This window comes from Rhineura floridana, chromosome 4 (assembly GCF_030035675.1).
Source record: "Rhineura floridana isolate rRhiFlo1 chromosome 4, rRhiFlo1.hap2, whole genome shotgun sequence".
Taxonomy (NCBI): domain Eukaryota; kingdom Metazoa; phylum Chordata; class Lepidosauria; order Squamata; family Rhineuridae; genus Rhineura; species Rhineura floridana.
Genome location: NC_084483.1, coordinates 51,837,185 through 51,852,313, shown reverse-complemented (window position 1 = coordinate 51,852,313; position 15,129 = coordinate 51,837,185). Strand labels below are relative to the sequence as shown.

The 15,129-nt window shown below is 40.0% G+C and overlaps 1 protein-coding gene across 3 annotated transcripts in view; it reads left to right on the top strand.

The window, feature by feature from the left end:
* The window catches only part of KHDRBS2 (KH RNA binding domain containing, signal transduction associated 2), a 626,273-nt gene that overhangs the window by 411,940 nt on the left and 199,204 nt on the right, over nt 1-15,129 (top strand). For all 3 annotated transcript variants that reach the window (XR_009762509.1, XR_009762510.1, XM_061626253.1), the window contains exon 5: nt 7,348-7,475. Coding sequence is in view for 1 of the 3 variants with exons in the window: in XM_061626253.1 (XP_061482237.1) it covers nt 7,348-7,475 (128 nt within the window). In the remaining 2 variants the exon portion in view is untranslated. The remainder of the gene's footprint in view (nt 1-7,347; nt 7,476-15,129) is intronic.

The following is a 15,129-nucleotide window of genomic DNA, read 5'->3' as shown; positions in this document are numbered from 1 at the left end:
CATGTGTCACTCCCTCATCCCCTCCCTTCAGGAGACACCCACCTGAGTTATCCTTGCCTAGGGAGGCATGAGGGCAAACCCACCATTGCATCACTGTGGGAATGATATAATTTGAACTTAAACACTTAACTTGCATGAAGGAAACCAAGATTTTCCTGCATGCAGTGATTAGTGAAGTGTCACCTTTCAGACACTCACCACCACTACCCCGCATACTGTATATTCACTTAAGTACATTGCAGTCCTATTCCTTACTTGGGAAGAAGCCCTACTGAACACAATTGTGAGTAGACATGCATAGGATTGTGCTACCAAGTCATGTATTATCCTCATAACCTTTAATAAAATCAGCAGAGTAATGGCAGGATTCTTTCAAATGTCCTCTTCTCCAAATTTCCCACTGTGCTTGCTTAATTTTGTTTTAGCTGCAGAGCAGTGTCTATGCATTTGTTCTCTGCCATTCTTCTAGCTTGGATACCCATAATTTAGAAAGAATAGTGTGCACAGTAGTGTAGTGGCAAATTCAGGTGTGCAGGGTCCCTTCATGATAGTCACAGCCACACACCCCTGTTTTGCTGCTGGGGAATGAGATACTTATTAATGCCTTCTCCCACAACAACAGACATCCCTAGAAGCCAATAAGCATAAAAGGGGAAAGTGTTAGCTACTGAAAGAATATTCTCTGTGGCTGACTCACCTCCTTTAACTCTGATTGGCCCCAGTCAGCAGGAAAGTACAAGGAAGCATGTTAGAAGACTCTTCTCAGTGGCTAATACACTCCCCTTTCATGCTGATTGCTTGCTGGATGCCAGAGACATAGGGACCCTGCTAGGACCTTGCTCCCAAAAATGTAAGGGATCTAAGACACCCCTCCAAGCCCTTGGACAACTGAACCTCTGAGTGTGCATGCACAACTTGCCCTTGCCCGAGCTGTTCCATTTCCACAATTTATTCAACATAATCTCTTTTGCTTCCAGCTAAGCTGTGTGCAAGTTCATTGAGTGCACTGAATTCTATAACTGGATGTGATCATGAGCATGGATGTATCAATGTTTCATTTAGAATCTCAAGTGTAGATAGCAGAAAGCATATGTGTGAATGAGTGGGAAGATAAGTCAAGTTTTAAAAGTAACTTTCCACTTATGTGTATGTATGCTTTCCATCATCTAAATGGAATGTCGAACGAATAATTGTGCATAGTATCACATGCTCAAAAACAGCACACACAAAAATGTGCAGTGTTTAATGTTAAAGCATCAAGACTTGGGCTATCCCAGACTTGTCTCTTTTCCTTTCAATTGGGAGATGTCACTGAAACTTGAAAATGTTATGTTCCATATTATCAAAACTCAGAGCAGGGGATGCAGAAAAATTCTAGCCCAAGCTTTTCAATGATTCACATGTCCCAGTCTAGCTGCAATTGCACTGGAGTGTGTATTCGGGCATATCTCTCTTTCAAAGCAATACACTGTGGATAAGTAACATCCACATTTTAACGCACATTGTGGTACAGATGTTGTTTATCTGCACTGTACTGCTTTCAAAGGGAGATGTACTTGAATGTGCATTTCAAATCTGATATGCACTCAGCTGGATCATAGCAAGAAAAGGGCTAGGTTAGATCCCTTATCTATACACTGAGCTTTGAAAATGGGGAAGATGCTACTCAGCCATTTACACTGCTCATACCAAATTCTATGGTGCATTTTCTTACCTCATTGCTATGCCTATGGAGCTTCATCTGACTTGCAATGTCATTGATATTTGTAGTACTAGGAGCAGGGCCAGTGCCAAAGGGTGGCCAGGTTGGGCCCTGGCTGAGGGCCCCTGCAGCCTAGAGGGTCCCCTGAAGGGCCCTTCCTTAGAGTGGGAGGGTAGGGCTCCTATTCTGTGATCCATGGCAGCTCTGCTCCTGATCTGCAAAGGATCGCAGGGAGGGAGCTCCCATGCACTTCCCCAATACAGTCAGTGCATGCTTCAATAAGCTCGCACGCACACCCCACCTACCTCTTTCATCCCCGTGAATGACGTGCATGTTGTGCACGCATGCATGCCATCCTGCTGGGAGGAAGGGTGGGATATAAATCAAATAATAAAATCAAATAATAAATAAATCAACCAGGATGGTGGTGGTGGGCCTCCCTAAGGGGACTGATGCCCCCACCGCAATCTTGGTTGATGGCAGACATGCACGCAGCACACACATGCATACCATCCACCAAGATGGAGGCAGAGGTTTTCCTAAGGGGCTGATGCACCAGCTGCCATCTTGGCTGATGGCAGGCACGCATGCTCAGCATGCACATCATTCACAGGGATGTGAGAGGTAGGTGGGACCCGTGGGCAGGCTTATTAGCCCCATGCTGCCTGTATGGGGGGGTTGGGAAATGGCATCACGGGCCTGGGACAGGCTGGTGCCCAAGGGCCCAGTAATGTCTGGTGCTTGCCCTGACTAAGAGCAGCACATAAACCCAGTGCAAGGCTCTGCACTCAGTTACCTTTAAAAAATGCTGCAGCAGGATGCTCCATTTCCAGCATGACTCATGTAATAGTTATGAAAGATTCATTTTATGTTGCCTTCCAGATTAATGAAAGAGTTGAAGTGAGCTTTGTAATCTAAGATTGCAGACTTCAAGTTTAGAAGATTGCAGCTTCATTATATGCCAAATAGAGCACACATGATAAATGCTTGTAATTATGAAAATGAAATATTTAACTCCATAACTACACTTCTTGATTTTTTTTGCATACTTGATTGTTTTTCTTTGGCATTCATGCTATAAATAGATTGACAGTTCAAGTAGCATTAAAACACAAGTGCTTTAAACAGTCATGGTTTCCCCCAAAGAATCCTGGGAAGTGTAGCTTGTTAAGGGTCCTGAGAGTTGTTGGGAGACCACTATTCTCCTCACAGAGCTACAGCTCCCGGAATTCCTTGGGAAGAGGGATTGATAGTTAAACCACTCTGGGAACTGTTGCACTGTGAGGGGAGCAGGAATCTCCTAACAACTCTCAGCACTCTTATCAAACCACACTTCCCAGGATTCTTTGGAGAAAACCATGGCTGGTTAAAGTAGAATAATAACACTTTAAATGTATGTGTGAATGTGGCCAGGGTATATAGTCAATTATTGTGATCCATCAAACTGAATACAGCTGACCAGTATGAAGAAGGCTCTTCCAGGGAAGGATGCTTGGCACAATACATAGATGGTGGCCTGTGCTCTCCTTGTCGGGTCACAAGTTGTAGGAGCCTGTTGATCTGTTGTGGTTTTTCAAAAAATGTAAACCAATATAATCAGGGAAACCAAAGCTTAAAAGCAAAGATAAATAAAATGTTATTTCTATCTATCTAGTATTTTTACTGGTCTGTTGTCATACTGTAATGATAGTCTAAGCCATTAGGGGGTGCAGGAGGCACATAGACTGAGCCAAGACTTGGGAGTCAGCCCTTACAGGAATCCACCTCAGGCCCTGAATGGGTCACCTTGTAGAGAGGAGGATGGGATAGGGAGGTGCCATCATGATCTGCCAAGGGAATTTTGTTTTTTTCTGGGTGAAAGAAAGAAAGATTGGGAGGGGAGACTGTCCTTTTGGTGGGAAGCTGTGGGTGGAAGAGAAGGTAGTCTGAAGGGTGGAGGGGGATATTGTGATCCTTTTATGGGTTCAGCAGCTGACAAAGAAAGAACACATTGCAGTCTTTGGGAAAGAAACTGAGGCGGAAGAGGGGAGATGTGGTCATGGAGAGGGGAACTCTGGGGGAGGGAAACTGAGAGGGGAGATGTTGTTATTCTGAGGGGAAACTGAGGCAGGGAAACATTGTAGCCCTGAGGGTAAATTGAGATAGGGAGAGGTGAGATGTTGTCCTGAACAGGGAAATTTTGAGGAGGGAAACTGAGGCAGGTAGAGGGGGTTGGTGAGCAGGGAAGCAGCTGTGTGTGTGTGTGCACGTGTGTGCATGTGTATGGCTATGTTATCTAAAATCACAATGAAATCATGTTCATGCTCTCAGGAGCATGATTTCTCAGGAACATGCCAAAGATTCACCTTCCTGCTAATCTCCCACTTTGTATATGGACGTGAGTTCCTCGCGCTTTGACCCCCTCCCTGCTGGCGCTGTACTTGGAGTGCACGCCTTACCTGCATGCTTTACCCAGCCACTACTCGGAGCGCACGCCTTACCCGCACTCCCAGTTCTCTGCATTTCCACATCAGTTTTCATTTAAATAATAATAAAAAAGCCACTTAAAACTTTGTCAGCATTTCAGGGCGTTTTTTGTTTTGTGATATACAATTTTTTACAAGCAATATACTCTAATATATTTTTGTATGTTATTTTCATGCATTTTATGCACACTTCCCCTAATATTTTTGTAATTTTTTTCCTGTGCATTATTTGGTTGGAGAACTGCATCGCAAAATTCAGAGAAGTGTGAATTTCAGCAGATTGCTGTGTTTCGGTTCACATATTGTTTCAGGATGTGTATTAAGTAGGTTTGCATTAAAATGCAAACTGAACTGAATTTCTCACACACTGTTAGCATGGAGTGCTTCTGTTCAGCCACTCCATCCTCTCTCCCCTCTTCCTGGGTCTTCTCACCCTACCCACCCCACCCCAACAGTCAGTCAGCATTCCATGCCCATTGAGCATTATCGGATCTGTTTTGGGCTGGTTTTTCCATTTGGTTTTTTTCCTGTGTTTGAGGCTTTTGTGGGGATGGGATAGGGACATTTGTGTCCTATCCCAGCCTGATTACATTATTTATTTTTCCCACTTTCATCCCTTGGCTTCTCAGTGTCAACCAGAAAGTGAACTATCAAAAATTGTTTTTAGTATAGAGATTAGATATATTCAAGCAGTCTTATCAAAATACAATGTTTGTGTACAAAAGAGATGTGTGCATGATTGGGGTGTTTCAAAAAGTTCAGACCCTCTCATATAATAATCACATTATTAAGAATCATTCCAAAAATTTTCAATGGGAGGTTGCTCCACTAACTTATTTCAACAGTTTCTTCTTCAAGGAGATAGGGCATCACACGTAAATGACTAGAGCGCCAAATGGCTTGCCATTTCTCTCAGACACCTCACATCATAGGACAGAAGATGTGTTGGCCATAATTATATGACAGTGGCAATGGGAACTAGGGATGGGGTTTGCTATCTGATTCTGTTCTGTTTTTCAATTTGTCAAATTGGCTGCCAGGTCCTATTCGCTATAAATTGTGTTCTGCTCGTTATTGCAATTCCTGGTTCTCCCTTCTTTTTTTTTGTTATTTTTTCTAAAACATTATGTAATTTTCTCAGTTATTCCTCATGCATCTGTATATTTATATAATACATACAGCACCAGCAGATTACAAAAATAATTGTGTAAATAATAATGTAATTCTTGCCACAGATTTACAAAAAATTATGGTGTTGCTAACAGCTGCCAACTCATTCGAAGAGTGGGAACCTCTTCAACGATGAGACAGACTTGTGGATTATCCCAGTATTCGATTTTGTGAATATTCTACACTGTCCCTAATGGGAACTAAACAAAATCCTAATGTAGAGCCATTTCTATTTGATACATATAATGTGCAGCTCTTAGTTTGGTATCATTAGAGGGAAGAAATCCAAATAATTAAGCTTCTCCTAATTATGAAAATCAAATACCATAGGAAACAAACAAAGAGAACAATAGTTCAAAGGAAGTATTTTGTGTGCACAAACATCACATAAAAGCTAAATAGCCCTTTGGGATGTCTTCCTAGGAGCTTGCCTTGGGGCTCAATGCATCAGAGAATATTCCCGTCTTGTTGTGATTACTGCAAAATGAAGCCACTTTGATACACATTTTTCTTTCTTTCTTATATCTGTGTAGGTAGTGTTATTACAGATCTATACCAGACTGTCATTGTAAGCCATAGTGGTATGTAAACAAATGGATGTGCTGCTTTTGTTTTTAATGAAACAAAGAAGGCATTGGTTTTGAAACCTAACAGGCTATTCTGCCACTGCAGCATTCTCTTTTAGCTTTGTCTGTGATTACTTAGGGGCTGCAAATAAAGGAAATATATTTATATATCCCCCCTGTTTGTTTTTTGTTATGGATGACTTAATTAATCTAGTGTGTTGTTCTACTATCTGAAAGCTAGCAAATGCATTAGAGTCTTTCCAATACAGCAACAGACATAAGAGAGGGAGCTAATGCACTTAAAAAATAAAAAAAGACTGCTGTAGCATTGTTACACATTTTCTCTGATGAACACTTTATGTAATTCTTTTATCAAAAGAAACATTCATTCAATCTTCGGCTTAGTGATTCAGAAGAGATGCAGAGTGCTCTGGAGTCAGTATACTGAGATTTTATTTGGAAGAGTGCACCTCATGCCACTAAATTGTGTAATATTTTCGCAATTAACTACGATTTTTAAGACTCAGGCAAATACTCCTGGTTAGTTGTTTGCAGCTCTGTAATTATGAATTAACAATCAAAGTTCATGAAATCTACTAAAATATCCAGTCAGTCCTGTCATATTATAGATTAGACTTTGCCCCATGTCCATATATAGTACCAAATGAAGGCTTTGTAAAAGAGTGCTGTAAAGGGGCAGCACTTTGCACCACTACCAACCTCTGTTCATATACGTTCCCATTTACACAGGGGTGTATGTGCATACACTAAATGCATATAAGCTTGCTGGTGTGATCCATATCCTCCATTTTGGAGAGTGGTGATTGCACAAAGGATAGATTTAAGTGTACAAGCATAGGCCCCTTGGCAAACAGGATCTTGAACATGTGGAGGTTGAAGGTAGAGCCAGTAGACACAGTCCCATTCTCATCTTTGTGCATTCTTTTCTATAGACTACTGTCTATACTAGATATCAACACATGGTTTAGGACTGTGGTTTGTTTTTGTATATGTATGTTATGTATAGCTTTTTGTTATTGTAAGTCGCCTAGAGTGTCCACTAACCTGGACAGATAGGCGACCAATAAATAAAATATTATTATTATTATTATTATTATTATTATCCCATATATATGCATAGGAGGACAGTGTAAGGCTGAAATCCTAAGCACATTTACCAGGGAGCAAGATGTATCCAGTTCAGTTGGACATTTCTATATAGATGTGCTTAGTTTAATGATATAAACAGGAACCTTTATTGCTGAATAATGCAATATTTGAATATGGTATGCATGCAAATTATTTGCTTTTTCCAAGAACAAGGCAAAACACTCTTCCACTCAGAGGATTTATTTAGCCATGTGTGAAAAGTTCCAGTTATTTTGAATATTGGGCGGGGGGTGACCCAAGCTATGCAGATGACAGATGTTCTCCTTTTTTTCAGGATTATAATGATGAAATCCGTCAAGAGCAATTGAGAGAATTATCATATTTAAATGGTTCAGAAGATTCAACCCGGGGACGAGGCATGCGAGGAAGAGGGATTCGGGTTCCTCCTGCAGCTCCTTCAAGGTCAGTTGATTTGCCCTTCTCTACAGCCCATTTATTTCAAATATTTATATACCACTTAATATTCAGAATTCCTAGATGATGAAATTCTAAGAGGCAATATATGATGCCTACAACTCCAGCTACAGATACCTTGATTTAAGTAAACTGAATTGCAACTATGGTATAAATACAGGGGAATTTAAAATATGGTTGACCATTAAGAGAGTGAACTAATGATAGGTGTGACTAAATTCCAGATCAATGGACTAATTAGTCATGGTTTAAGTCCCAGGGCTGTAAGTGACAGTTAGATTGGGGTCCATATGTGAACAGAGGATAAAACCACACAACTTCTAGCCTGCCATTTGGTAGGGGCTTGCTTCTCACAGAAGGTTTAAAGAACAATTCTGTTAAACAGTCATACTTACATCATTCCTGACCTCTACTGGCCCACAAATTAGGTCTTGGAATCAGAGCTTGGAAAAGTTACTTTTTTGAATTACAACTCCCATCAGCCCAATCCAGTGGCCATGCTGGCTGGGGCTGATGGGAGTTGTAGTTCAAAAAAAGTAACTTTTCCAAGCTCTGCTTGGAATAAGTTACAAATGGCTTATTCAAAATAAGAAGAAATTCAAGAAGTCATGTCTAGCTGTAGACCCAGTTACAATACTCTTAATTCATATTACATTAATTTAAGAGTTATTCCATTTACCATAGAACTTAACTGACTGCTGATGCATTTTAATGGGAGATATTCAGAACCACCAAATGAATCTCTTGAGGATATGCAGTGTGTGGGAGATTGACTCATTGCCTTTATTCTACATTTTGCAAGCCCCCATATGTGCTTATTTTTCTGCCATCATTTCTATAACTCCAAACTAAAGTAATGATGATCACTTAGTTTTTTAAAAAAAACGTTGATTGAGAATATTATTATTATTATTGAAGCATCAGTTTGCCTTTTCAACCATCTATCAGCATAAAAAGTGCATTATTAGCCTGGGTAGACAATTACCAATATGGGGGATTATGACTATACCCACCAGCCCTTTCCCCATATCATATGCTTCAGATATCACATATGCACAGAAACCTACATGCATAGATCTTGAGCCATATAGGCATAAACTGCACAGTCTCTAATTCAATGTTGCATGGTTTAGATTGTCCAGTTTATGCCTACACTTGTAAACACTTATATAGACGTGGGATCCAATGCATTTACAATGGGAATGCCCAGGAGGTGAGGCCAGCAGGTGTTATTATCATCTTCTTCTACATGTACATAAATACATCTGTATAGGGCTATTAACTTCAGCCCTCTATTGTTGCAAGAATAGGAAACACAATCCTCATAATAAAAGAAGGAACTTTCATCTGAAATTTTGCAAGGTTCTTTAACTAATCTTATTATTTCTGTGGTAGTTAAAAATCAGCTACTTTTTCCTGTATATATGCTATCCATATCTCTTTGTTCTAGAGATTAACTATTTCTTTTACCTCTGTGAAATTTCCTTCTTTGCTGTGGTATATTTATAGAGAGAAAAATCATTTTCTCTATCAATCTTCATTGTGCCAGAATGAGCAAACCAGGTTCTTTGAATCTAGTCTCCTAAAATATATTCTTCACTCCCACAGTGGTTTGAAATTGAGTTCCTACAGAACAACCCCCTCAGTTCTACTACCTCTGTATTTTACAAGGCACTATTTTGCCTCATTAAAATAAAAAAATCCCTCAACCTGTTAAATCCTGCTTGTTGTCGTGTGTTTCCAATTTGAGATTGTTCATTAAGGCAGGGGGGATGTTCATCACTTATGCTAAAGGCAAAAGAAAGTGATTTCTGTTGAATATGTATTCTTAATTTTGGTATATTTTGGGGAAAAGATATATACATTTCCACAAATAACAATGCTGATTGCTCCTGTCAGTATTATGTATGCTGTTTCTACAAAGTCACAAAATTGGAACCACAATTTAACAAATAAATTCAAGAGACTGATTGATCTATGCTAGCAAGTATAGAGAATCAAAACAACACTTGCACGTTATAAAACGTTGTGTTGGAGATTCTGTACTTCAATGTGTGGGAAATCAAAAGCAGAATGGCCATATTTTCAATATGACAAAGATCTCAAAGGTGAAATGTTGCTATGAAAGCCATGAAAAAAGTGTTATGAATATTCTTCCAGTAATGAAGAGCAGCTTACAAAAGGGATTTATTATGTATTACATTTGTAACCTAGTATCCTACCCTTCCTGCAAGGAGCTCAGGGCAGCTTATATTGTTCTCTGTTCATCCCAACCTTATCTTCACAATAGCCCTGTGAGGTAGGCTAGGCTAAGTGGTTAGCGACAGGCTCATGAATTAGGGTTCCCAGGTCAAAAGCATCCCAAACCCTGAGATTTAAGGGATGGGCCCTAGTGATGATATATTAAGCATCAACCACAGTTGCTTGCAGCATACCACTCAAACAAAAAAAGTCTGATTGGAAATTAAGATAGAAATCTTAGCTAAATGAAGGTATTTCTAGGTCCAGCTGAAGTGACGGGATCACTCCTTCTTATCTGCTTAGACAGCTTGGGTAAGGCACACTTAATCTATCCTACTTGCTTCTGGCAAGAAGGGTTTAAGTGCCCTCTGGCCACCAGAAGGCCTAGGAAGAAAGCCTAGTGTTGTTGATGTTAGATGAGAGTACTCAGGACTAAAGATGGATGCCCTGAAGGTTGCTATTCTAAACACACTTACTATGGGACTAAACCCCATAGAACTCAACAGGATTTACTTCTGGGTATATATTGTTAGGATTGTGCTGTTGGTAAGGCTTGACTAGGGATTCTCTGCATGATATCCATATCAAAGCAGGGTTGCCAATCCCCTGCCTGGAATGCCCTGCCTCCCTTTTAAACATGGCTGCTCCAAACTTCTTTACAGATGTGACCCTTCACTGCAGAGAGTGGTTTGAGAAATGAGTAAGAGTTAAGAAGATTCTCTACTCTTTCCTGCCAACTCTGTGGGTTGCTATAAACTCACTTTGACAGCCAACACAATTCCAGTGAGTAATAATTGACAGAGAGAAAACACACATGGTTTGGTCTACCTTCACAGTCAGTAGACTGGGAACAACAGCAATTAAAGCCACACTTCTGGGTATGTGAATTCTCTTTTACCACTATTGGGCAAGAAACAAACCATCATGCAAATAACAAGGTACATCATCAGTGGGTTTAAGGGGGTTGAGCTGCGCACATGGAATCACTGTTGTTGCTTCTATAGATGTAAGGGATCAATGTCAGAGGTAAATGAAACACTAACAGAAAAAGAAAAGACAATGAGGATTTCCTAAATGCAATACCATACCAACCACAAGAAGATTCCTATGAGTAAGACAGAAAACTCAGCATCCCACAACCAGTCAGGGTTCCTAACCAAAACTTTAAAAATACTGTCAGCCAGTCAGCCAAGGTCACAGAAATCCCCATGCAGCCCAACCTGACCCAGGGCCTGGAGTTAGTGCAGAATGCTGCAGCGTGATTGCTGACATGAGTACGACCCTATCAGCACCTAATACCTCTGTTGTGAAATCTGCACTGGTTGCCAATTTGGTACCAGCCAAGTTCAAGGTGTGCTTTCCATGTTAAGGGTCCCACATAGTACTTGTTCTGCTCTTGTAAGAAATTTATCCTTTAGTGTGGCAGTACCTACGCTTTGGAACTCCCTGCCTATTAACATTAGGCACACACCTTCATTGTACTCATTTTGGCACCTGCTAAAAAAAGTTTTTTAGGCAAGCCTACCCAGGCATGTAGAAGCTATTATGTTTTTTATTTCTTTTTAACTCATTGTTGGTTTTATTATTTTGAATGTTTTTAAATACCTGTCATTAACTATTTTTGTTTTTGCCAATAATTTTATTGCTTTAATTCCTTTAAACTGCTTTGAGGTTTTTTACAATAAAGTGCTATATGGAAAATGGAAATGGACTGCCTTCAAGTCGATTCCGACTTATGGGCGACCCTGTGAATAGGGTTTTCATGGTAAGCGGTATTCAGAGGGGATTTACCATTGCCTCCCTCTGAGGCTGAGAGGCAGTAACTGGCCCAAGGTCACCCAGTGAGCTTCATGGCTGTGTGGGGATTCGAACCCTGGCCTCGCAGCGGTATATTAATAGTGTAAATAAAATAAATAAAAATATTTCTGAGTCACTGTGGCCCTTGGGTCTCTTTCCTCTTTTAGGTACAAAGAAATCTGCCTTATACCAAGTCAGGCCATTTGGTACCATCTAGCTCAGTATTGATGACATGGACTAGCATTGGCTGTCCAGGATTCCAGGCAACAGTCTCTTCCAGAGATTGAATTTTTGACCTTTGCATGCAAAGTATGTGCCCTACCACTGAACTACAGCCATGTTTTAAAAAGTATCTTTTAACATTGTTCTTTTCAGTTCACTATTGTATGCACAGCATACTAGGCCAAATCCACATCATGCATTTAAAGCACATTCAACATACATTTGAAGCACATGAATCCCACTACAGAATTATGTGAACTGTAGTTTGTTAAGGGTGCTGGGAACTAAAACTGTGAAGAAGAACCTGCACTTCCTAGGATTCGTTGGGGGAAATAATGTGCTTTAAATGTGAGTTAGATATGCTTTAAATGTATTATGTGCATCTGCATTACTTCACAAACTTTGCCTGCATATAAATCATATTAATTAAACCTTAAAATGGAAATAAGCTACAAAGTTTACTGGGTGACATGGGCTACGCCTAATCTGTCCTCAGGGTGAAAGCAACAGAGGGGCACCATTGTTACAAGACGGGTCGACCATTTAGGCACACTTCAAGGCAAAGCGCTTGTTTTATCCCTACCAAAAGATTCCCCTCCTCTCAAGGAGATGTGTTTTATGGGACATGTGGGTGGCAGGTTCCCAAGATCACATGTCATGACACCATGACCACCCCAATGAAGAAGGGCACAATGAAAATGTAGAGGAAATAATAATTTGTAAATAATAATTTTCAACCATAGTGTGAAATCAGATACATATCAAGACATAGTCTGAAGCAATATTTATATAAGAATAAATGTCAAAGATGTTTAGTATTTACACAGCCTTTAAAGATATTTATAGTGCAATCCTATGCATGTATACTCAGAAGTAAGTCCCAATGTATTCAATGGGGCTTACTCAAACAGGGAAGCATGCACAGGACTCCAATTCAGGAACTTTACTAATCGAATCCAAAATTCTGAATCATGCCAGTTTTAAGCTGTTCTGCAACTGTTTTATACTTGTTTAATGGTTACTGGATTTTAAATAGCCTTATTTCTTGTTGTGAGCTGCCTTGGTTTTCAACCCTACCTCACAGGGTTGTTGGAGATATTCCATATATTCACACATTGGAGATGTAAGAATACATACAGCCCATATAATAGTTCCCCCTTTAGGATGCACACCTTAATGTGGTGAGGGGGTTTGAGAGTGTTGAAGAAGCTGAGAGCAATGCCGTCAGGAGTCTAGACCAAGAGGCTAGACTCCTAGCAGGGGCACCCATGGCAGAATGGTCAAAGCTGAGACACCAGACTAAGATGCATCCAAACTCAGAGGAAGGCAATGATAAACCACCTCTGAATACCTCTTACCACGAAAACTCTACGAACAGAGTATCCAAAATGCAGTGCTGGAAGATGAGACCCCCAGGTCAGAAGGCACTCACCAAGTTACTGGGGAAGAACAAAGGACAAGCACAAGTAGCACTGTGACTAATGATACAGCTGGGTCAAAGCCAAAAGGTAGTCCAGAGGCTGATGCACACAGATGCGAAAGGAGAGTCCGGGGTTGTACAACACACACAATAGGAACATGGAATGTGAGAAGCATGAACCAGGGAAAGTTAGAAATTGTCAAGTAAGAAATGGAACATATCAACATTACAATACTTGACGTGAGTGAATTAAAATGGACAGGAATGGGACATTTTCAATCAGGCAACTACAAAATATTTTATGCAGGAAATGAGTTATCAAGAAGAAACGGGGTTGCTTTAATAGTGAGAAGTGATGTAGCAAAAGCAATTAGGAGCTACAACGCAAGAACTGAGTGAGTGATATCAATTAGATTAAATGGGAAACCTATTAACATAACCATCATCCAAGTCTACGCTCCAACGGCAAACTCAGAAGAAGAAGAATTGGAGAGATTTTACGCGAAAGTACAGGAGGAAATCGATCACACACCAAAACAAGATGTGCTGATAATCATGGGGGACTGGTATGCAAAAGTAGGGAACAGAGAAGAATGTGGAATTGTGGGGAAATGGGGCTTAGGAGACAGAAATGAAGCAGGAGAAAGACTTATTGAATTCTGTGAAGCCAATAATTTGTTTCTTGCAAATACATTTTTTGAGCAATGGAAAAGACGACTGTACACATGGACATCACCAGATGGTCAATATAGGAATCAAATTGATTATATGATTGGTAACAGAAGATGCAGAAGTTCCATACTTTCTGCAAAAACAAGACCAGGAGCAGACTGCGGTACAGATCATGAGCTGGTTGTATCAAAAATCAGAGTAAAACTAAAGAAGAACAACAAAGCAATCATAATTGCAAAATACAATTTAAATAACATCCCAGAAGAATATAAAGATCAAATAAGAAACAGGTTTGAGGCTTTAAACTTAGTTGACAGAGAGCCAGAAGAACTATGGAGTGAAGTCAGGGAAGAATGCAAAAAGACAATATATCTAGTTAAAAAGAGAGAAAGACCTCAATTAATGACTGACAAAACTCTTAAAATGGTTAAAGAGAGAAGGAAAGCAAAAGCAAAGGAGATAGAAACACGGTCAGAACCCTAAATGCAACAATACAGCGACTAGTACGTAGGGACAAAGAGAACTATTACAGCAGTTATTGTATAGAAATAGAAGAGGACAACAAAAAGGGAAGAACATGAGCCCTATTCCAAAAGATTAGAGAAATAAATGGAAAATTTAAACCAAGAGTAGGGATGTTGAATAATCAACAGGGGAACACACTGACTGACCAAGATGAAATAAAAAGAAGGTGGAAGCAATACACTGAAGAATTCTATAAAAGAGATGCAAGGATGACAGATTCATTCACAGAGGAACCATATGATGAAGAACCATTAATTTTAGAATGTGAGGTAAAAGCTGCTCTTAAAATACTTGGAAGAAACAAATCACCAGGAACAGATGGCATACCAATAGAGTTGCTACAAGCTACTGAGACTGAATCTTTCCAAATTTTGACTAAAATCTGTGAAGAAATATGGAAAACTAAACAATGGCCCACAGACTGGAAGTGTTCCATATACATCCCAATTCCAAAGAAAGGGGACCCCAGGGAATGCAGTAATTATCAAACTATTGCCTTAATATCCCATGCAGGTAAAGTAATGCTCAAGATTCTACAACAAAGGCTCTTACCATATATGGAGTGAGAAATGCCAGACGTCCAAGCTGGATTTAGAAAGGGAAGAGGCACCAGAGATCATATCGCAAACATACGTTGGATAATGGAACGGAGCAAGGAATTTCAGAAGAAAATCACCCTGTGCTTTATAGATGACAGCAAAGCCTTTGATTGTGTAGATCATGAAAAACTATGGAATGCTTTAAAAGAAATGGGGGTGCCACAGC